The following is a 22,269-nucleotide window of genomic DNA, read 5'->3' as shown; positions in this document are numbered from 1 at the left end:
GACAGTCCAATCAGTCACTGGCACATCTGGGGTTGAAACCCTGAACCAAAGCTTTGAAGCGATGGGGTGTAGACTGCTCACCTGGCCATCTATACTGCAACAGGAATGGGATACATGTCTGTTCCTCTATGGAGAGGCGGGCTCTGGAGGTACAGTGGCCTCAAACAGCATTCAACACGCCTTGACAGGGGATGCAAACGAGACCTTTTCAAACAAGCTCAGGCGAAAGGCGGGGAGGAAGTGTGTGGAGTGTGCAGCCACAGGGTTCCTCTAGTTCTCCCTAAAATAAACACTGTCTCTCAGGACTTGCCTTGCAATGCAGGGGACGTGGATTTGATCCCTGGTCAGAAAACTAATAAGATCCTACATGCTGCAGAGCAACTATGCCTGCAGTACTGAAGCCGGTGTGGTCTGCAGCCAGTGGACAGCAACGACAGCCTGAGAGTCCATGTGACTGAGGAGGATTCCACGGGCCACAACTGAGGCCTGATGCAGCCAGGTAAATATTCAGAAGAACAACAACAAAACGCCATCTCTCAATCGTAGCTTAAACGCACAGAAGTGGCGTCCCTCTTTGTCACGTTTGGGTCATTACCTTCTTTCCCAGCTCCACCCCCACTCTCCCCTGCTCCCCCAGTCCCTCCCCCCATCCCCAATTTTGTAGACTGCTGCTGCTCCCAAGCACCTGCTTTTCTCTGTCTGCCTGCTGGATTCTTTTACCCTCCAGGCCCAATGCCCCCTGAGAGAGGAGGGCCTCTGGCTGGCACCCAATTTCCAGGGCGGGGGTTGGGGGAGGGCTGTCAGGTAAGAGGGTACAGAAACTGCCACAGCCAGGATTACCCCACCCTATCCCCACCATGTGCCCCAACCCAGTCTTGAGTGTGGTGTGAGAAAGATGCGTGGCTGGCAGGATACCGGACAATTCTAGCCACTGTGTCTGAATGCCCCCTGAAGGATTATTTCAATAAGTTTGTTGGGACTACTTCTACTTCCTGATGATATTGCTCAAACCTAGAGAAAAGGGGGCCAAAGTAAGCAAACACTTGGAAATGAGAGCCCTGGCATGACCCTAAGTGGAGAAGCTGCCGGTGGTCTGAGAAGGAGCACCCTCAGTGAGACCTCTGACCCCATCTTTGCCCTGCACTGGTGGAAGGGGCAGCAGTGGAGAGTCCAGGGACCTGGAGTGGAGGACCTCCCATCGCCCAAAACTAAACTCCCAACAGCCTCACCGTGACAGCCCTCCCGCTGCCAGTGGGGCCCCTTTGTGGCTCCTCTGCCTCCTGCCCCACCAGCACCTGCCCCTGTCCTCGGAGAAGCTTTGCTAAAGGTTGTGAGCGAGTGATGGACAGGCAGAGGCTAGCCTCCCAGGGCATTAGTAATTGCAACTAATAGGAAGCCAGGCTCCCTTCTGTAGCCCCTCACAAGCCCACCCGCTTTATCAGGAACCTCTGGTGGTTGATCCTGGAGACTGATTAAGACCCACACAGCTGGGCCAACCAGCAGCCAAGTGCTCCAGTGTAAGGGCTGGAGGTTGAGGGGGGAGCTGCCTCCCACCATTCAAGCTTCCTGCTGAGTCTCCACCAGGGCTTTTCTGGCCCCACCCTCCCGCCTCAGCTTGGCTATTTAGGAGCTGAAGAAGCCGAGGTTTAGAGAAATTAAGGCTTTTGCCCAGGGACCCGCAGCCAGGGACGCTGGGATTTGAACACAGCGCTGCACCAGCCCTGCTTCCTCCTCCTTCCCCTGGGAGGTAGCTTGGCGATCACAGACAGGTGGGAGTTACTTGTGCACCCGAGGGGCACCATACCCGGAAGAGCGCACCTGCTGCTCCTGCTCCCCATTCCCGGGCCCCTCCCCGGCCCCGCTCCCCAAACCCCCGCCCACCCCCACCACACCCCGTGCCCCTTCGGTAGACCTACTCCCTCAGGATCCCTGAACCCCCTCTCTTGAGACTCTCTCGGGTCTCTCCAGTCCCTAAGTCCCGGCTTCCTGCGCTGCCCCCACACCCCAGCCCCCAGCTGCCCCTCACCTCCTGGCTCCCTTGGCTCTCCTACATCCCACTCCGCTGGGCTCTGGTCCTGGTATCCTGACCGCATGTCGCGGCTGGGTGCACTGCTCCTGGCTGCTGCCTTGGGCGCGCTGCTCAGCTTTGCGCTGCTGGCGGCCGCCGTGGCCAGCGACTACTGGTACCTCCTGGAGGTGGCGGACGCCGGCAACCACAGCGGCCACGGGCAGCTCTCCTCCCACTCGGGGCTCTGGCGCATCTGCGAAGGTACCGGCTGTCCCTCCCCCATACAACCCTTCCCCTCAGACTTAGGGGGCCGCACCCCTCCCCAGAGCAGCGCTGAGAAGACAACCCCTCCCCCGCCTGTCTGCCCTCAAGGGTACATACCCCTTCCCCCCAACTCTCTCCCTGACAGTCTGGCTGGAGGAGGGCTCAACTCCCACAGTCCAAGGATAGGAAGTGAAAAGGAGGGGCCCAGGGTGGCCCCAGAAGGACCCCAAGAACTTTCCAGAGCAGGCTTCCTCCACAGTCCCGTGCCCTCACCCTTTGGGGACTGGTCTTGTGTTCCAAGCGATGGCACGTCACTTGGCAGGTGGCAGGACATCGAGGGGTGACCTGGGACCTTGTCCCTCAGCCTCGTTGGTCAGAAGGGGAGAAAATGAGGCCTCTGGAGATGCGGGAGTCGGGGTGGGAGGAATGGGGCCGGGGGAGGCACGGGCAGGCCTGGCACCCAGGGGCGCTCAGCGCTGTGCTTGTCACTCATCTGCAGGGTCCCTGGGCTGAGGTAGGAGCCCGTGTGTCAGGGGGAGGCCCGAGTGTGGGGAGCTGGGGCCCTGGCAAGACCAGGGTTCCTCATCCCAGTGACCTGGAGTTGTGTCTTCATTTCCGTCCAGGGCTCAGTCTGGTCCCTGCTCCCTGTCAGGCTCAGCCAGGGCTGTGGCGCGGGGCCCCTGTTCCCCACACCCCCCGGCCTGGCACAGGGAAGAAAACAGGAGCGCCACATGGCTTCAGACCTGAATGCAGAGAGGCAAGGGCTCTGTCCCGTTTCGGGAGGGGTGGGCTTCCACACGCTCCTCAGCTGGGGGCCTCACCAAGCTGGGACCAGCCTGGGGGCTTCCCCTGCGCAGGACATGCCCAGGGTGGCAGGGATGTGTGGGAGCATGTGTAAACGTGTGTGTGTGAGAGAGAGAGACAGAGCCTTCCTCAGAGCTACCGGGGAGGAAGGAGAGCGCAGTTGATTCCACCGCCCCACAGACAGCCTAAGGCTCCAGGCGTTTCCGACTTGTGCATGTGTGTGCGCCCTAGTGTGCGAGAGCCGGAAAGCCCATATTGCATGCCCCTTTCTCATGCAGGCATAGCCTGGCCTCCATGTGTGAGCAGGCCCAAGGGGGGCCTGAGGGCATTCTCTTTGCAGTGTTTGATATTTTTCTACAGGCCTCCATGTAGATATTATTTGCACATCATATAAGCAAAATGAAAGGTCTTGAGCCCTCCAAACCCATTTGAGCCCCAACTCTGAGTTCCAGGGGAGAAACTGAGGGCCCTTGGCCCGGTGGAGGGTGGTGAGAGTCGGCAGCCCACCCATCTCTGAGAAGCACGGGGGGTGGGGTATACCCAGCAATATCCAGCCCATCAGGCTGTGCGTTCTTTCCACTTTTTAGGGCACAACAGCTGCATCCCCCTGATCGACCCTTTTGCCAGTGAGAGCCTGGACGCCTCTACTTCGGTGCAGCACCTCATCTGTGAGTGCTGGGGTGGGAGTCACGCCCTCCTTCCTTGACCTCCAGGCAAGGCTCAGAATCCCTCCTCCTAGACCCACAGAACTGCTTCCAGATAGACCCTGTGTTGCCCAGAGGACATTTCCATAGTTGCTTGAGAACTTCTCCTGACTGGCCTTGGCCCCCCCAGGCTCTGCTGTTAGCTTATAACCACAGATGCTGGACCCCCAGCCTGTCTCGCCCTCCCTGCGCATCTTCTGGATTCTCTTTTATGTTCCCAAATGGGTCTACTCAGTGGGCATCTCCCACCTGGTGAGTTGAGGGGCATGTGTCTGCTGCCCCTGTGCCAGGGAGGGTCGGGTGGTTACCATGGAGACATCACAGGGAATAAGATGGCCCAGCTCCTCCTCCGGCCAGGGCCAGAACAGTCCCACGTGTCCTACGAAGGAGGACATCCAGGCACACAGGGCTCTGAAGTGCTCTGCTGAACCTCCCTTGGGGGCCCGGTCTGGTTCCCTGCCTGTTCCCTGAGCCCCCTCTCCTGGCAGCGCTGCACCGAGCCGTCTTGGTGGTCCTGCCTGTGAGCCTCGTCCTCATTGTGTGTGGCTGGATCTGTGGCCTCCTCAGCTCCCTGGCCCAGAGCATCCGTCTGCTGCTCTTCACTGGCTGCTACTTCTTGCTGGGGGGTGAGTCGGGGGGCTGTGGGGCTGCAGGTCCTGGGAGTGGGGTGTTGCCTGTCTCACTGCCCCAACCCCTGGCTGCTCTGAGCCTAGGCCTACCCTGGGGATTGAGCTGCAGCAGGTGAGGTGCCCTGGGTGGCACTGGGGCCTTTGGAGGGGCAGGGATGCTGGGGCCAGAGCCAGGGACGGGGGTCAGGAGCCCTGAGTTGAGCTGCCGGGAGCAGGAGGCACAAGGATCTCTGAGGTGAGCCCAGGACGTACCCTGCTGGACCTGCATGAGGGGGGTGGGACCAGCCCCCATCCATTCCCCTTTCCTTCCAAGACCGTCCCGGGGAGGGGGCAACACGGGTAGGGGTTTGGCATCAGCCAGGCAGGGCTGAGCATTAAGACAGGGTGACACAGGGGCTTGGATTCCTTGGCAGTGACCCCCAACCGAGCCAGGTCCAGACTTTGACTAGTAACAGCGCAATCACTGACATTCATGTAGCCTGCAGGCACTGGGCCCAGCCCTCCCTCAGGGATGCAGTGGCAGACGCAGGCCCTCGGGTCACAGCTTCCTGCTGAGATGTCTGGGGATTCCCCGAGCTCAGCAGGAAGCTGGTCCTGAGATCCTCATCGCTGCCTTTCAGGGCCATCTGTCCCAGCCAGCCACCTGCTGTCCCCAGCTGCCCAAGGCTGGCCGTCATTGACCGTGGGCTGGAGGCTCCTCGGGTCAGTCCTCAGTAGCCCCTCCTGTCCAGGGCCAAGGCCTGAGCCGAGACTGGCATCCTGGGCTGGCTCTCCTGCCAGGGCTGCGGCAGGAGGACCAGACCACACTGGCCAGGGCTCCCTCCTGGGCAGGCCTGCTTCCTCCCCAGGGGCTGCTGGGCCCTTTGGGAGGCTTGGTCAGGAGGGAGTAGGTGCCATCTGCCAGGGGGCCGAGCCGCCTAGGTGTGTGGTTCAGAGAATGAGAACAGGAAGAATCAAAACATCGGCCCTAGCCTGACCCCAGAGACTGTGTGTGTCCAAAATCCAATTAAGAGGACCTTGGGAAGCTACTGAGAGGAGTAATTGGGTGGGATTGTAACCAGGAAACCTGGCGGTGACAGGAATCCTCAGCATTGCCCTTGGACCCAAGGCACCGGGCCAGCAGGCAGAGGGAGAGCCTGGAGGCAGCGCCAGGGCCACTCCCCTGCTCCAGGGAGGGCAGGCAGTGGGCCGGGTTCCAGGACCACCCCGTCTGCTCCCCTGCGCTGGGGCTGGACTGGCCGCACCTCTGCTTTCCTTGCATGGCAGGCTCCTGGTTGAAACAGATCCCCTGGTGTCACTGTCAGGAGCCTGCCTGGGGGGCTGCAGTGGGGCGAGGGCCCCAGCTTTGGGGGCTCGGAGTCAGGACTGTCACACCAAGGGGACCTTCATGAGGCCAGATCACCCCAATCCCCCCCATTGTCACTGCAGAAGAGGGAGGGACATGGAGGGTTCTAGGTCGCCGCTGGCTGGGCCCTGAGCTAGGGGCCTGGGGGCACATGGAGCCTGGGGTGATGAGTCCCATGGCCATCACCCAGCTCAAGGCTCCAGAGCCAGCCAGGGGAGAGGCCTGAGTCATCCCAGGAAGTCTGAGGTTCAGAGCAGTCTGGCAGGAGGCAGACCTGGGCGCCTCAGTCCCCAGGAAGAGTCAGGTGTTCCAGGTCGGGGTCCAGCTTGGGAGCTTACTCTGGCAGAGCAGCGGGTCCTGCCCAGAGCCAGGCTGGACGGAAGTAGCTGGCAGCTTGAAGAGGCGTGCTCAGCTGGTGGGGCAGCCTGGGTGGGGGTGGTGGGGGTGGGACAGGGGAACTTGGCTGGGAGCTCTGACTGCTGTAGGCTGAGACAGAACTTCTGTTTCTGGGGCCTCAGCTGCACAGAGTTCCCTGAAGAAGCCTGAGAGATGTGTTCAGCGTCCCCACCCCAGCTGGGCACTGACCCCAGTCCCAAAGCCCTGCAGTTGATTTGGCTTCACAGCTTCCCACAGCCCTAGGCTGGTGGAGGCCAGTCCGTCCTTCCCATCTTTGGTCAAGTGAGGAATCCCAGAGGACCTGAGTAAGGGGCAGGCAGTGTGGGGAGCCCAGGGTCTGCCCCTTCTCTGGGTCCCAGTGAGATGCAGACCTAGCCCCGAAGGTCTGCCTCGGGCCTTAACTGGGCAGTGTCCAGAGGGAGCACCATGCACCCAGGATGTGCCTTTGGAGGTCCCAGGACCCCACCTACATTCCCTGCAGCTGGCACCAAGGGCAGGCCTTGACATCAGCCTGCAGCGGTGGGACAGAGGGCGGCTCTCTGGGCTGGTCCCCCCGAACCTGGGTGGACAGGCAAATGTCCCAGTGCCCGGCTCTTTGCTTGCCCTGGCCCTCCAGGGTCACCACGCACTAGGTGCAAGCCAGTCTTCTCCCTGCAGAGATGCAGGGTGGGAGGGAGGAGGGTGTCCTCGCTTGGGGACAGACCGGGGTCATGGGATCTGTAGGAAGGGCCTGAAACTCAGACCTGGAAAGGGGACAGGGCCTCTGGAAGAGGGACTGAGCAATGGTCAGGAGGGGAGGCTGTGGGCCAGTGAAGTGGGGAGGGGAACTGCAAGGAGGAGGGGGCCAGAGGTGCAGGTCAGGGGCCTGGCTCAGGATGTCTGGCCAGAGCCCCAGAGCTTCCCACGCTTCCCGGCTGCCAGTAGAGGCCACTGGCTGTGTGTGTGTGTGTATATAACTCCAGGGGCGATTGGAGGGGGCTGTGTATTCGGGGGCATTTATGTGAGTAGGGACTACCTATTGGGGGTGTAGGTAGTGCTGTTTGCAAGGGGTTTTTGTAGGATAAGGTCCTGAGGTTTCAGGACTGAATTGGAACCTCCATCCTCCCAAAGGCCAGTGGGCACAGGCCATGTCTACAGGACCACCGTGCCAGGGTCCCAGGTAGGGCAGGTGCCCTCAGCAGGCAGATGCACTGAGTGGTCACTCTGCACCCCCTCCCCAGGCGCCCTGACCCTGGCTGGGGTCATCATCTACATCAGCTACTCACAGCTGGCCTTTGCGGAGACGGCCCGCCAGTACGGCCCCCAGCACATGCAGGACGTCCGCATCAGCTTCGGCTGGTCCCTGGCCCTGGCCTGGGGCTCCTGCGCTGCGGAGTCACTCAGCGGCGCCCTCCTGCTCACAGCGGCCCGAGGCCTCAGCCTGGGCGGGCAGCCGGGCGCCCCCCACTCTGTGGTCATCTGAGTCCCAGGCAGGCAGGTTGGGGGAGAGAGGCTCCATTTCCCTTTGCACCTCCTGGGGTTTGGGGTGGCCGAGGCTGAGAGGCCGTGGGAAGGAGGCTAGGAGCCCTGTTCTGACTGTTCTGCTGGGCTGGAGTCCTGGCTGGGAGTGGGCCCTAGGGTGCGTGCAGGGTTGGGGGTGCAGGGTAGAGCTGAGAGTCCAGGCTCCTGTTGCTTGATGTTCGGGGGGCTCCCCTGCCCATTGTGCCTTCAGGGACTAATTGGTTTGGCCTCTTCTTAGAGGTGAGAAAGGCAAGACCCAGAAAGTGGGAGCAAAGGGACCAGGGACGGCTGTGGTGGTAGTGGGGGCGGGGCGCTGCAGGCTCTTGGCTGTTCAGCGGGTCCCCTTGCTTCTCGAGGCTGTGGCCTGTGCCCGCCCCTCCCCACCCGTCCTGGTGGGCCACAGCTGGCCCCAGTCCTAGGGACCTGCGTCAGGCGGAAAAGCTGCCCCAGTCCTTGGAGGGGGCAGTTCAAGGGAGAAGCCGATATCCGTCAAACACTCTATGCCAGGCCCTCACCAGGCCTTCCATGCCATGTTCTGTCCTCCCCCCACCCCTCCCCAGGGCAGCTGTTGGTGGGGAGGAGACTGAGGACTGGGGGGCCTCTTGGATTTCCAGGTGCAGGGAGGGCAGAGGGGGTTGGGCATATCTCCGCCCCCTTGTTTTCAGGTCTCTTCCTTGTCCTGGGGCAGGTGCTCCGGGACCCCACCCTCATCTATAGTTCCCAGAGGGATATCTGTGATCCCATGTGGGCCCCTGGGCAAGCAGGTGTGGAAGTCCTGTGGGGTGGGGGAGCCATGCCAGGATGGAGAGTGAGGGGCTTCTCTACCAGGTGGGGCGGCTGCCCGGGGCAACAGAGGCCAGAGCCTGGAGTTTTGGCTGCAGGCTTGTTGAATGGAGGCAGACCCAGACCCAGTGTGCCTCTAAGGGCCAGACAGACAGGAAGGTGGGTGGCCTGCCCTTGACACGTGGGTGTCATCGTGGTCTGTGAAGGCTGAGGCTGCTTCCACTCTGGGCAGGACCTGGAGACCTACTCAGCGTTTGTTTCAGGCTCAGGGCCCTCTTGAGTCTGAGGTATGTGTGAGGGTCCATGGCAGCCTCTCTTACCTTGGTCTTTCCCCTTCCCCAGTCTCCCTTTATGGCTGGAGGCAGGGTGGTTACAGGAAGCTCAGGACCATCAGGGGCTGGTACCATCTGGGGAGTCCCCCTGAGGGACAAAGAGCGGGGACGGGGGTGGGAAGGGGGTGTTCAATGCGGGCTTCCCTTCCTACCTGTGTTTTAGCGTTTAACATTGTGCCAATGTGTCCATAAATAAATCAGCTTGTTCTGTGTGCGGTTAAACCTTTATTCACTTCAGATAACACATGCCCATGGCTTCCAAACAGTGCAGGGGAAGCCTGTCACCAGGTCTGTGTGTGTGTCCGTCCATCCAGAGACATCCTGTGCATGCTGTGTGTGTCCGTCCGTCCGGAGTCGTCTTCGGCAGACTCGGTCAGCTCTTTCTCATTTCTGGCCGGCACAGGCAGGGAGGACCCCCGGGGCCTCTCGTTGGTTCCAGGGGCTGGCTCTGTGGGCAGGCCCTCTCAGCTTGGGAGGCTCTCCCCTGACCTCTCCCTCCTCTCTCACCGCAGCTGGGGCTCAGCAGTGTGAGGGTTTAACCCTGGGTGGACCAGACACACATGGGTGAACCTCAGATCCCAGAATTCCCTAGGGTTGGGGGAGGGGGGCACTTGCCCCTTCCCTCTCTAGAACGGACCTGGCCGTGATTCAGAGACGCCAGCCCAGGTGAGCCTCAGTCTCGGGCTGGTGAAAGTCCACAGTGGGTGCCTCACACTGGCCGTGAACCCTAGTCCGGTCTCCACTGCAGCCTCCTGAGAAGCTCCCGGAACTCCTCTCCCTAATTCCTGGGCCACAGAAACCAAATGATAATAAAAGGATTATCGCTGTGGGGGAGTAATTTGTTACTAAGCGATGGATTACCGTTCAGTTCAGTTCAGTTGACTACTATTACAGTGCACGGCTTCCCCGGTGGCTCAGACAGTAAAGCGTCTGTCTACAGTGCGGGAGACCCAGGTTCGAGCCCTGGGTTGGGAAGATCCCCTGGAGAAGGAAATGGCAATCCACTCCAGGACTATTGCCTGGAGAATCCCATGGACAGAGGAGCCTGGTAGGCTACAGTCCATGAGGCTGCAAAGAGTCAGACACGACCGAGCGACTTCACTCACGCAGAGTGCACATTTGCAGGGCAGGGCAGGGGACACTGCAGAGGTTTAGAGGTGCTGATTTTCTTCGGATTCTCTGTTATGGTCACCTTCTCACACAGGAGAATGATTCTGGGGCCTTGGGGAGTCCCAGATGCTGCATTTCCCAGAGTATAGCCACATCTAGATTCTTCTAAGGAGGGAGGCAGGGACCTCCCTGATGGTCCAGTGATTAAGACTCCAAGCTTCTATGGCAGGGGGCCTGGGTTCATTTCCCTGGTCAAGGAACTAAGATCCCACATGCCACGCGCTATGGCCAATAAATAAATAAATAAAAATAAGGGAGGGAGGCAAAGAAGGCCGGTCCTCAGCTTCAGGCTTCCTTGGCCCACCATGGATGCCTTTTCGCCTGTGGCTCACACTCACCTCCATGCCTCCCGTCCAGGTCCTCTCCTAAGCGCCACGCCTACACTTCTGCTTCTGGCAGCTTCTAACTACTCGTGCATGGGACTGAAACAACGTTCTTAAACTGAAGTATCCCCTACCCTCACAAAGCTATTCCTCCTCCTACGATTCCTGTTAAGGGTTTTCTAAAGCACTGACGTGATGGCCTATCTCCCCTATTTTAAAAAATCCACATGCAGCTTCATATAAATGTATATATACATACATACATATCCAGAATGAAATATGCAAGAAAATAGTAATAGTGGTTATTCTTAGGTGGTTTTTGAAAGTATATTTTGTCCAGCTCTTCTGGTTAACCTCGCAGGAGCGTGGTATAGATATATTCTTTTTATTTTGTATTGGCATGTAGCCAATGTGGTGGTTTCAGGTGGACAGCAGAGGGACTCAGAGGAAGGTGGTCTTAACCACCGAGTCCCTAGAAAGGAGATCCAGTCCAAAATTATGTGCTGTAATGACATTATTTTGTAAGCAAAAAGATAGTTATTGTTTTAAAAGGTAAATTTATTGTTTAACAGGTCAGACGATTGCAAGGTAAAGCCCCAGCCCCCCACCAGGCCACCCGACGCCGGCGTCCCTTTCCGTGTCCTCTCGTCCCTCCTCCTGCTGGTCCCCGAAATGCTCTCATGCCCCCCGGGCTGTGGTGGGTGTCCCACCTGTCCCGGCACGCTTGGGCCCCCGTCCCAGACACAGCAGCATGCAGGGTCTGCTGAATGAACAGGGGGAAGGCATCACCCCATGTGTCACAGGGGTGAGGGGGTCCCAGGAGACCAGCAGATAACGGGGGTGTCATTTTACTGCCTCTCCTTCCGCCTCCTCGCTGGAGATACCTGCCCTCGTCACCTCCGTCCATCCTAGCCAAGGCACAGGGTCCGTCACCCCGTCCGCAGGGTCCTCAGCACGAACGCCCACTTTCCCAGTGCCAGCTCCGTGTCCTGCGCAGAGACGCCCCGGTGCCACACAGCGCGCACTGACCGCTCAGCCCAGGGGAAGAGCAGCACGCGCACCACGCGGCCGGTCTGGGCCACCTCGTCCGCGCTCACGGCCTGCAGGCGCCGGCACAGCTCCTCCGGCGGCAGCCCGTCCACCCTCACCATCACCATGTTGGTCTCCACGGCAGTGGGATCCACGGAGCAGACAGGGGACGCCAGTTCCTGGAGCCCTGGGCCCGAGTCCTGTGGTGAGTTGAGCCCAACCCCAGGACTCTATGGCTACCCCTACCACCCTGGCCTTGTCACCCAGGAAAGGCAGAGGGCAGCCCAACTGTAGAGGGAAGAAAGGAGGGAGCCTTAGTCCTGACCTGGGCAGACTTGGCCCTGCTACTTTTTAGCTGTGACCTTAGACACATTAGTGGTGGCTCAGATGGTAAAGAATCTGCCTGCAATGTGGGAGACTTGGGTTCAGTCTCTGAGTTGGGAAGGTCCCCTGGAGAAGGGAATGGCAACCCACGCCAGTATTCTTGCCTAGAGAATTCCATGGACAGAGGAGCCTGGTGGGCTACAATCCATGGGGTCGCAGAGAGTTGGACACAACAGAGTGACTAACGCTTTCTTTAGACAAATCAATTAACCTCTCGGTTTCCTCATCTTTAAGGGGGGACATTGTGGGGTTGTGAGGACTCAACCTAGGTTCAAGGCTACATTCTGCTGGATCCTGCAGAGAGTTACTGACCCCTACTGGGTGCCGACTAGTCCAGGCCCTGCACTGGGTGTGGTCTGGTAAAGTCCTCGTTCCCTGGATCCCACCCCTCCTGGTTTGGTGACTGACCTTCACCTACTTGAGTTGGAGGGATGCACACCTGCTGGGGACTTGGGCCCTGCTACAGGGGAACCCCCAAGGACCACCCTGGGGCCAAAGGGAAGTGGCGGGGTATCAGGTACCTCTGGCGAACCTCTGGGCATTCTGGTGGTCCCTCTGCAGCATCTCCTCGGCGTCAGCCAGTCCCACCAGGGCAGCTGCGGCCAGCACCCCTGCCTGGCGCATCCCTCCACCCAGGGCTTTCCGGAGGCGCCAGGCTTCTTCAATGAAGTCCTTGGGTCCCCCAACCAGGGCCCCCACTGGTGCACCGAGGCCCTGAAGGAAGAGAGGAGTCCTGCCCGCCTACCCGTGGGTGTGCATCTCTGTTCTCAGGGCTCTGGAGGGCGCAAGAGGGATGTGGAGGGGCAGACACTGTGGCCTCATTAGGGGAGAGGGTTAGAGGACCCAGGGTGAGCACCTGCCTGCCCAGCAGCCCCAGGACACAGCTCAGCCTCTTGCAGTGGGCACCTCCACCCTTCTGTAGCTTCCCTACCTTGGAAAAACAGAGAGACACAGAGTCGCAGTGCTCCACGATGCAGGCAGGGGGCACGCCCAGAGCCACCGCGGCGTTCATCAACCGCGCCCCGTCCAGGTGGACGCGGACCCCATAGCGTTGGGCCAGCAAGTGCACCTGCGGGCAAGACGCAGGTGGGGTCAGAGGGGCTGAGCTGGGGGGAGGATGGGTCTCCAAAAGGTCACTAGAAAGTCACTGGGCTTGTCTCCTGGAGGAAGGACGAAGGGTCTGCATGGTTGGTGACCAGCTTGGCCATCTGGAACCCGAGCAGTCACTCTGGGTCTGGGCCTGGGCCGTCCTCTATGAAAGGGGGTCGACGATAAGGGCTTTATCTCCTGTTTATGGCGGGCTCACTGCAGGCCAGACCACGGATGCTTCGTCCTGTCTAAGCAGCACCACAGCCCCATTGGAGGGGAGCCCTCAGCCCTGTTTCCCAGGTGAGGGCGAGCTGGCCCTCAGGCCATTGCACGGAGAGTGCCAGCGCTCAGGCCTCGCACGCTGGCCATAAGACCTGGCCAAGCTGGTGCTGCCCGGGGACTCGCCCCCAAGGGTGGGTCTCTGCTCTTTGGAGGAAGGTTGGGGCCCTGGGGGGTTCTACACTGGGCCATCATCCCCTTTGCAGCTGCACCTAGAATCACACCCGTGTCTCCCAGAGCAGTTCTGGCCACTGATGGGCACACAGACATGTTTCAGAGGAGACTAAACCCCAAGAGGGGACCCAGGGGACAGAAAGCCAGTAGCTGGCTAGTGCTGGGGGCACAGCAGTGGGGCTGGGCCTACCTGGCGTAGGTATTCCATGGGGAGGACCCGGCCCCCCGAGCTGCTGTGGGTGTTCTCCAGGCAAATGAGCTCACAGACCGGGTGGTAGGGGCTCCCAAGGCCCCGTGTGACCAGCCTCTCCAGCTCAGCCAGGTCCAGGGTGCCGTGGGGCAGGTCTGGGAGGGGGTGGGAGTGCACCCCTGCGATCTGCAGGGGGCAGAGGATAAGGTCCAGGGGTCCAAAAGTACCTCCTACCCCTGTCTTGTCTGCTCCTCCCCAGCTCTGGGCCATGGAGGCTTCCACCTGAGCTGTAGCCATGGGCACAGACATCCCAGCCAGGGGGGATGGAAGACACCATGTTTGCCTGAGAGGTTGGCATCCCTCCGGCCTGAGCGCCCAGTGCACTGAGCGCCCACTAGGGGGCAGCAGGCATACAGCCAGCATACAAGCTGCAGGACTGAGCCTAGCCTGCCCCTGCGTGGTCAATCTGGGAATGGCTCTCCTTCCTGCCTCCCCCAGAGAGGCCACCGGCCCAGCCATTTCTTCCTCTGCAGGTCCCAGCCTGGTGCCTGGGAAGCAGGTTCCCACCACAAGTGTTGAGCATCCTGTGCTGGCCCCAGGGTGAGAGGTGCTGGGTGCTTACCTGAGCCACCCCGCCCTGCTCATAGACATGGAGGTGGCATTCGTGCCCCAGGAGGAGCTGGGAGCCCCGGCGCCGGCAGTGACACATCACTAAGGTAGATGGGGTGGGGGCAGTGTTGGCATCAAGTGTTGGCAGACTGCACCTGCCAGCTGCAGCCTGTGGTCTCGGTGGCCGCACATGCGGGTCCAGGGGCCCTCAGTCAACCCTCTGAACCCCACCTCCTCCTGGGCCATGTCCTCCCCGCATCTATCCCCACCCAGCTCAGCCAGTCTGACCCTCAGGGCCACAGGCAGCTCCCAAGTGCCTTATGCCAATTAGGAGAGAGCGCCCCTTTAAGACACCTTCCTGCCATGTGCTGGAAAGCATCCTACTAAGTCCACAAGTCTAGGCCTGTGGATCGTTGGGCCCTGCACATTCTGTTCCTCCTCCCGATTCTCGGCAGCCCCCCCTGCAGAGTACCTCCTGCAAGAGGAGGCCAGCCACAGTGCTCCCCTTTGAGGGCTCAGTAGCCCAGGGCACAGCATCAGTCAGGTGCCAGAGGAAACAGAGGGCACCAACTGGGAAACCAGACTGCTTGATAAAGAGGCAATTTACAAAGGTGTGGCAGCCTGCAGGGAAGTCACGAGGTTCGAGGTTCGGGGGCAAGACCCCCAGGCAGGAAGGGGTGAGAGAAGGGTGTGGCTATGGGTTCCAGATGGCTCAGAGCGCCACTGATGTTGTCACAGCCCCCTCTACAAAAGGGAGAAGTGTGGAAGGATGGCCTGGAGGGCAAGTGAAGGTCGCTCTGCGCTCACCAGAGATGAGGTTGGCCATGGTGTTTGTGGGCACGAACAGGGTCCGCTCCACCCCAAGCAGCTCTGCAGCTGTGGCCTGCAGCTCTGAAGTGGGAAGGGATGGGGGTAGGGGCCCCATTAACAATGGCACTTTTCAAAGTCCTCTCCTAACTGACCCCATGAGCCCCTTGTCCGCATAAGGACATCTTGCCCAAGGCTGTGGTGAGTGGCCAGTTGGGACGCCAGCCCGTCTTCCAGCTGCAGTCTGTGGTCTTGGTGGCTGCACATCTGGGTTCAGGGGCCCCTCAGTCAACCCTCTGACCGCCTTCCACCCCACCCCCGCCTCCTCCTGGGCTGTGTTCTCCACCCCTCCCCCCCCAACATTGAAACTCTGTGGTTTGAACCCTCCTGTCCCACCCAGACCTCACACCTGTCTGACTTCCTTTCCCATCAGTCCCTTGCAGGTGGGGCCCTGTGGTTTCTCTGCTGACTTCCTCTCCCAGAACACAAGGACAGGAGCCCTCAGAAGGAGACTCTGGGGGGCTGGAAGGGGGCGGGGCTTCCGGCTCCTGCTTTAAAGCTCCCCTCCCTTTGCCATGACATTCAAGACCAATGGGATCTGGCCTCTGCCTCCCCTCCAGGAACAAGGGTGCTGTCCTACACCCCAGCTCCAGCCACATTCCCCATCCATATCCTGAACACCTTTCTCACCACTATGCTTCTGCCCTGGTGAGCCAGCACTCTCTTCCATGCCCGGGACTAGGGGTAGAGCATCTCATTCATCTTTGAAGAGGTTCCTCCACAAAGTCCCCCTTTCCTGTGAGTCCCATGTTTCTCCTCACCCACCCCTAGTCTCCAAGGCACTCTCTGTGGATGCTTTAACCCCAGTACCTCCCTCACCCAGGGGGATGACTGTCTATGCGTCAGACTGCCTGATGAGCAGTGGGTCAACATCTTTGAAGTTCCAGGCCAACAGTGGGTGTCTGCTGGATGCTTGATCAGCCCCATCATTACCTGACCCCACATCCAGGCCCTCGGGGCTAAAGTCATGACCCCGCGACTTGCCCCTGGCACAGCTGACGGTTTATACACACCCCAGCAATAGTAATGGCTCACTATGGCACCTACCCTCAAACCAGAGTGGGTGACAGCAACTTTCAACCATCTTGAAAACACTTTTGAGGTTTCTAGAACTCACTCCTCTGGAGGAGCAGCCTATGGAGAAACCCTTTCTAGATGGGTTTTCTGTTGTCTTCATGTGGGAAGGTGGTGGGTGCACGACAATAGCCAAGGGTTCCAGAGTGAGAAGACCTGAGTTCGAGTCCTGATTTGCCGTTTACTCGACATGGGACTTAGAGCACCTGGCCTAGCTTCTCAAAGCCCTTCTCTGCAAGATGAGATAACATCCACTCTCATCGTGTCTTGGGGCCGCACTTCAGTGAGCACACAGATCGCCCGGCGATCCTGTTAACTTGCAGATTCTGGCTCCGGAGGTCCGGTGTGGGACCCGAGACTCTGCATTTCTAACAGGCTCTAGAGTGATGGGTCAGACTGAGCTGCAACGAAACCGAGCGCAATGCACGGCCTGCAGCTGAGCTGCCACCCCGAGCCCCGGGCCTCCGCTCCCGCCAGCACCACGGACAGCGCCCTGGGGTCGCCGCGAGGACCCCCGGCTCCGGCCTGCACGCCGGGCTCACCGCGGACGGTGGGGTCCTCGCCGTAGTCGTCGTCTCCCACTACGGCCTCGGCCATGGCGCGCCTCATGGCCGGCCCGGGCTTGGTCACCGTGTCGCTGCGCAGGTCCACCACGTACGTCGGAACCCCCGCCAGGCTCCCAGACCTCCGCGCCCAGAAGACCCGCTGCCGCGGGGTCGCGGCCCGGGTCAGTCTGCGGAGCATGGCGGGATAGTGCCGGGCCCTCCAGCCCCTATCTTCCTCGGCCGGATCGGAGTGGCAGGGCTTTCCAGACTTCGGCCGCGATTGACCCGGGCTGGCCGGAGGGCCCCGCGGCATGCTGGGAGTTGTAGTTCAGCTTTCGTCGCGGCGGACGCTGAGCGCACTCCCGAGGCATCCTGGGAGTTGTAGTTCCGCTTTCGTCGCGTTCGGCTCCGAGCGAACTTGGGCTGAGGGAGAAGAAGGGTTGGCGCTTACCCGTGAAGAAACAAAGCCCAGGCAAGTTTCTCTTGAGCAGACGCTCATGTGCGTTTTTACCGTGTGTCCAGGACTGTCGCAGACACTTTACAAGTGTTAAAACAGTTAAGCCTCCCAACAGCTGTCCGTTGACAAGCGTTATTATCACCCCATTTTACAGATGGGGAAACAGACGCACAGAGGCAATGAACGTGCCTAAGGTCGCTTGGCCGGGAGCGTCCAGCTCTAACTGGACTGTGCTATGTTGCCCCTAAAAAAGTAGCTTCCCATCATCTACTTTTTTCAATACAGATTTATTGTGCACCTTTTGCCAGGCAGAGGGATACAAAGATGATCCCGAAGTCTGAGCATCCGACTTCAGGGGCATAATGGAGGTGGAATTATGGGGGTGACAGAGTCCCCTCCTCCGTACCCACTGGCCCTTGGTGGGGGAGAGGGTGCTGCTTCCACCCCGGGCCAGTGTCGGGTTGAGGGGTGGGGAGTGGTGAAGGGCCCTGACTGACTCAAGTCCCCACTTAGCAGGTGGGTGGTTTTGGACAAGTCAATTAACCTCTCTGCACCTCAGTCTCCTTAAATGCAAAATGGGCTGTTTTCAGAATTTGATGACTTAAGGGTTTTTTTGTGCTGAGTCTGGCGCCTGGCTGGTAGTAAATGCCACAGATGAGTGTTTTCTGTCTTACTTCTGCTGTTTGATTGTGGTTACTGGTCACAGCCCAGGGCGCTGGGGTTTGGTGCTGCTCTGTGGGGTGCAGCCCGACTCCGCCTGGACTGGGGCTCCTACAGGGTTGACCATCCCTCGGCCGGGGAGGACAGGCCTCTCTCTGGGCTCCCCACTCCACTTGCAGCTCCCCTTCCCCAAGTGTGGGCCACAGATGTCTCTTCCTCATGGGAGGAGACTGGACCCTAAGGGCTGAACATGACCAGAAGAGGCACCCACAGCTCTGATCAGCGCAGCCCTCAGCAAAGAGGACTCTGACACTGACCTTCATCAGAGCTCTGACATGTATCTGCTCCAGGTCAGGTCTGGGGATAGAGGAGAGCAAAGTAGCTTGCCCTTGAAGTTCTTTGGGATGGGGACAGGATGCTGCCTGTTGGCTCTGGGAAAAGTTGCAACAGGCCTGGCTGAAGCATCAGGGCAGGCTTCCTGGAGGAAGCAGTGATTGGCTGAGCTTTGAAGGCAGAGCAAGGTGTTAATCAGACAAAGGGAGAGGGAGAGTGGCAGTGGGAACAGCTTCAGCAAAGGCTTGCGGTCAGAGGCAGCTGGAACATTTGAGGCCTGAAAGAGAAGGGAGCGGGGGTGGAGATGGAGTCCTCTCCCCTGTGCCTGCAGAGCCATCGTGAGAGGGCAGAAATCGCAAGTCCCTGTAGGATCTGGGGCCCCAAGGACACCCATCTAAAGGAAAGGCCCGCTCTGCCCTCCCCAACTCCCCCCTTGGTGCCCTGCGGCCCTGACCCACAATCTCCACTGAATTCCGGGCCCTGAGAAAACAAGCCCCTTATCTCAGTGTCTGGCTCCAGCCCTTCTGCTGGGAAGTGGGGGGGGTGGGGGGACGGGGAGTAGAGGCCTCTGTGGGAAGGAAGGGAGGGGCTGGGGCAGTGATGGTGGCTTTAGGGGGAGCAGGGAGAAGGGGGCAAACAGCTGGATCCGCAGGCACCTCCCACCATGGCAGAGCCACAGAATGGCCTTATGTTTGCGGGCATTTCACCTTCCCTGCTAATCCTCACCGCCACGCTGTGGGAGAGGGATTAGGCGTGGGCCTCAGGGCTACCCGAAAATGCCACCAAGGTGAAACAGCTGGTCACCAAACTGGGTGTTTCTTCTCCCAGGGCAGAGCTGTTTCCTCAGCAAGCTGGGCGCTTCCTGGGGAAAGTTGGCCCCAACAAAAGTTGCTTCTGCCAGGTGGCTGCTTATCACCGCCTATCTTGTCCCAGGACACCTGGGCCACCCCCTCCTTGCCCAGTGGTGGCTTCTCCAGCGTGAAGGGAGCAGGAAGCTTGGGCTATCATGGGAGAAGGCTGGGGGCCCTCCATAGCCTGTTTCTGAGGCCTCATCATGGGGGCTTTGGGTTGTTCAGTTGTTAAGTTGTGTCCGACTCTTTGCAACCCCATGGACTGCAGCATGCCAGGCTTCCCTGTCCTTCACCATCTCCCAGAGTTTGCTCAAACTTGTGTCCATTGAGTCGGTGATGCCATCCAACCATCTCATCCTCTGTCTCCCCCTTCTCTTGCCCTCAATCTTTCCCAGCATCAGGTTCTTTTCCAGTGAGTTGGCTCTTTGCATCAGGTGGCCAGAGTATTGGTGCTTCAGAGACCCTCTGACCAAGACTTGGTCTCAGAGAGTTGTGTAGGCACATGCATGTGTGTGAATGTGTCTACGTATGTATGTATATATGTATATGTGTATAAGTTTGTGTGTGCATGCATGTTGGCATGCCCACCCAGGTATGTGTGCACTGTGCACATGTGTGTATACTCGTGGGTATATGTCACTGTACTAGTATTTGTTATGCACGTGTATAAGCACACCTCAAGAGATATTGCCGGTTTGCTTCCAGACCACTGCAATTAGGTATCGCAAAGTGTGTCACATGAATGTTTTGGTTTCCCAATGCGCATAAGTTATGCTTACACTACACTGTAGTCTTTTAAGTGTGCAATAGCATTATGTCTAAAAACAATGTACATACCTTAATTAAAAATATTTTATTGCTAAAATTGCTAACCATCATCTGAGCCTTCAATGAGTTATAATCTTTTTTTTCTTTTTCTTGGCTGCACCGCATGCAGGATCTTAGTTTCCGATCAGGGACTGAACCTGTAGTGGTTAATTAAGACTCCACTTAATTGGACCGCCAGGGAAGTCCCAGTGAGTTGTAGTATTTTTGTTGGACAATTTGAAACATTTCGAGAATTACCCAAATGTGACGCTGAGATGCAAAGTGAGAGTGTGCTCTTGGAACAGTGGTGCTAATAGACCTGCTCGATGCAGGGTTGCTGCAAACCTTCAATTTGTTAAAAAAAAAAAAAAGGTAAGATGAAAGCAATATCTTCGAAGCTCCGTGAAACAAGGCGTACCTGTCCATATGTGTGCATGTTTGTGTGTGGGCATGTGTGTGAGTATGGGTATCCCAGGTGGCGCTAGTGGTGAAGACCTCTCTGCCACTGTCAGAGACACAGATTTGATCCCTGCGTCTGGAAGATCCCATGGAGGAGGGCATGGCAACCCACTCCAGTATTCTTGCCTGGAGAATCCCATCGACAGAGGAGCCTGGCTGGCTACGGTCCATAGGGTCTCAAAGACTCGGACACGACTGAAGCAACTTAGCACGCACACATGCACGTTTATATATGCCCATGTGTGTGTACTGGTGTATACATATGTATGTCTGTGTGCATGTATATATGTGTGTGTCCCTGGAGTGTGTGAGGTCCAGTCACCCCGTTGGTAAGCCAAGGACAGTCCACAGCTCCCAGACTAGGATGAGAAGCCAGAAACCCGTGGTGCAGCCAGCATTGCTCATCCCTCCCCAGTACCCCAGGTCACTGGGCTGATCCCCTTCTCTCCTCCTCAGCCCCCTCCCCGACTGTGAACCTGGAGGCCTGGGGTCCTCTCCTGCCTCCATGCAGACCCACCCACTCCATAGCTACTGCCCTAGGTCAGGCCACATTGGGCTCCTGCCCCTGCCTCCACCCCCGGGATGCAGCCCGCGCTGCCCACCCCCAGCCCCCCTCACCCCACCCCCCACCCCGTCGCATCCTCACAGCTGTCTCCCTCACAGTGCTGCAGCCCTTTCTGATTCCCCGAATGCACTGGCCTCACTCTCACCCCGAGATCTTTGCACCTGCATGCCTTCTGCCCGGAAACCACCCCCCGCCCCCCAGCCAGTGGCACGTGTCTCTGGTTACCACCGTCTCTGTTTTCTTGTCTCAGCTGAGACGCTCCTTCTGGGAAGCACCCTGACCCCCTTCCAGCAGGGAAGGGAGGTGGCTCTCCTCTGGGGTGTCAGTAGGGTCTCTTCTCACTGCCTGCAGGTTTGGGGAGAGGTCGGGACGCTCTTGGCCTTCCAAGTGTCCTGTGTGCCCAGACCAGCAGCAGCCCCCCAGTACTCCGTGATTTCAGTTGAATGGATGATGAGGGGGCAATGGCCCAACTTCCCTGACCCCGGGGACCCCCATGCAGTATGGACACTGTCGTGGGAGGCAGGGAGCCCTGTCGGGAACTCTGACCGTGGAGGGCTACAGGGCCCCTGTGCAGGAGGAGGCAAGAGTGGGTGAGGAACACATGCTGGGGAAAGCTGGGGGTCTCCGAGGTAGCCCTTCCTGGCCTTCTGGAGGTGTCTGTCCCGCGAGCAGGGTGAGGATGGTGGGCAGGTTTTCAGGGGAGTGAGATATGAGTCCTGGGGTGGCTGCCTCTTGAGGCACCCCCAGGCCCCCTGGCTCCTCTCCAGGGACAGGCTCTCTGGGGTGTGGGCGCACACTTGTGCACACACACACACACACACACACATGCACGTGAGCCAAGTTCAGTGTGCATATTCCTGTAACACTGGGTCGCTGGCAGGAAGTGAGCAGTGGGGAGGCTGCTGCTGGGAACCCGGGGCTGGCCCCGCTGAGATAAAGGGAGGCCGCAGATTGGAGCTGGAGATAGCGGCCGGGGCCTGTAAACAGGTTGGGGAGATGTCCTTCCCATCGCATCCCCTTGGCCCTGAGCCTGCAGGATCCATAGGGCGCTGGCCTGGGTCCAGCCCCACAGCCTGGGAGTCGAGGGAAGGCTCTTTGTACCATCATCTCTGAAGACTGGGGGGGGGGGTGACAAGGGACAGAGCGCTGGGCCTGGGAGCCAAGGTCATGTTTGCTCTTGGGAGGGAGGGTAGGGGGGTGGGAGGAGCCAGTTCAAGCCCTGTGCCTCCCCTTCTGGGGAAGGAAACGTGACATGCATTGGAGGGGTCCCCTTCAGAGCTGTCTCTGCATTTCCGAACAGGGTGGGGGACCAGGAGAGAATGGGAGCCATGGGAGGCTGCACCCTACCAGTCAGCAGGCGGGCTCAGCCGACCGCCCACAGTGAGCTTGAGGTTATGGTAGCCGGGAGACCCCGCGCTCTGCTGGCCAAGGGGAAACCATAGAACTTGCATCCTCATTCCATGAACTCCTGGACCATGAGCGCCAGGAACAGGGCCGGGTGCAAGTCTGTGTGAGGAGTCCCAGTGCCTGACACAGTGGGTGCTCAGATACACTTGTGTTTTTGAAAAAATAATGAGCTGCCCACACAACCTAATACAGAAAAGTGCACGAAGCATATATGCACAGTTTTACAACTACA

At 59.1% G+C, this 22,269-nt stretch overlaps 2 protein-coding genes across 4 annotated transcripts; one reads left to right on the top strand and one right to left on the bottom strand.

Annotated features, from left to right (window-relative positions):
- Nucleotides 1-2,086: 2,086 nt before the first annotated feature.
- On the top strand, nt 2,087-10,341 carry TMEM235 (transmembrane protein 235). The gene is given in 9 exon segments (XM_059878373.1): nt 2,087-2,269; nt 3,664-3,744; nt 4,269-4,406; nt 7,371-7,588; nt 7,591-7,627; nt 8,316-8,414; nt 9,278-9,329; nt 9,396-9,431; nt 10,293-10,341. Coding segments are annotated over 9 exon segments (888 nt in total). The 5' UTR covers nt 2,087-2,091.
- Nucleotides 10,342-10,797: 456 nt separating this feature from the next.
- On the bottom strand, nt 10,798-16,826 carry THA1 (threonine aldolase 1). 3 transcript variants are annotated; one of them, XM_005221296.5, is made up of 8 exons: nt 15,927-16,467; nt 14,820-14,903; nt 14,026-14,114; nt 13,404-13,589; nt 12,603-12,740; nt 12,193-12,385; nt 11,143-11,247; nt 10,798-11,021 (listed from the first exon to the last, which is right to left on the bottom strand). In XM_005221296.5, exons 1-8 carry the CDS (start codon nt 16,054-16,056, stop codon nt 10,804-10,806), a joined length of 1,143 nt encoding a protein of 380 aa, XP_005221353.1. In that variant the 5' UTR covers nt 16,057-16,467; the 3' UTR covers nt 10,798-10,803. The 3 variants fall into 3 exon arrangements, with proteins under 3 accessions (XP_005221353.1, XP_005221351.2, XP_015314479.1); XM_015458993.3 differs by lacking the exon at nt 15,927-16,467 and adding an exon at nt 16,496-16,826 and having other exon boundaries at nt 10,932-11,018; nt 11,143-11,474; XM_005221294.4 differs by lacking the exon at nt 15,927-16,467 and adding an exon at nt 16,496-16,826 and having other exon boundaries at nt 10,798-11,474.
- Between the last annotated feature and the right edge of the window lie 5,443 nt (nt 16,827-22,269).

Source organism: Bos taurus, chromosome 19 (genome assembly GCF_002263795.3).
Source record: "Bos taurus isolate L1 Dominette 01449 registration number 42190680 breed Hereford chromosome 19, ARS-UCD2.0, whole genome shotgun sequence".
NCBI lineage: Eukaryota > Metazoa > Chordata > Mammalia > Artiodactyla > Bovidae > Bos > Bos taurus.
The sequence above is the reverse complement of the archived record's forward strand: the minus strand, read 5'-3'. Positions and strand labels throughout refer to the sequence as shown.

Bases quoted from the DNA above. Each gene is read 5' to 3' on its own strand.
- THA1 (XM_005221294.4), bottom strand. From the start codon at position 16,811: ATGCCGCGGGGCCCTCCGGCCAGCCCGGGTCAATCGCGGCCGAAGTCT. The intron at 14,115-14,819 runs GTGAGCGCAGAG...CATCTACCTTAG, and splicing joins CATGGCCAACCTCATCTCTG to TGATGTGTCACTGCCGGCGC. The intron at 11,475-12,192 runs GTACCTGATACC...ACTCGGGCCCAG, and splicing joins TGCCCAGAGGTTCGCCAGAG to GGCTCCAGGAACTGGCGTCC.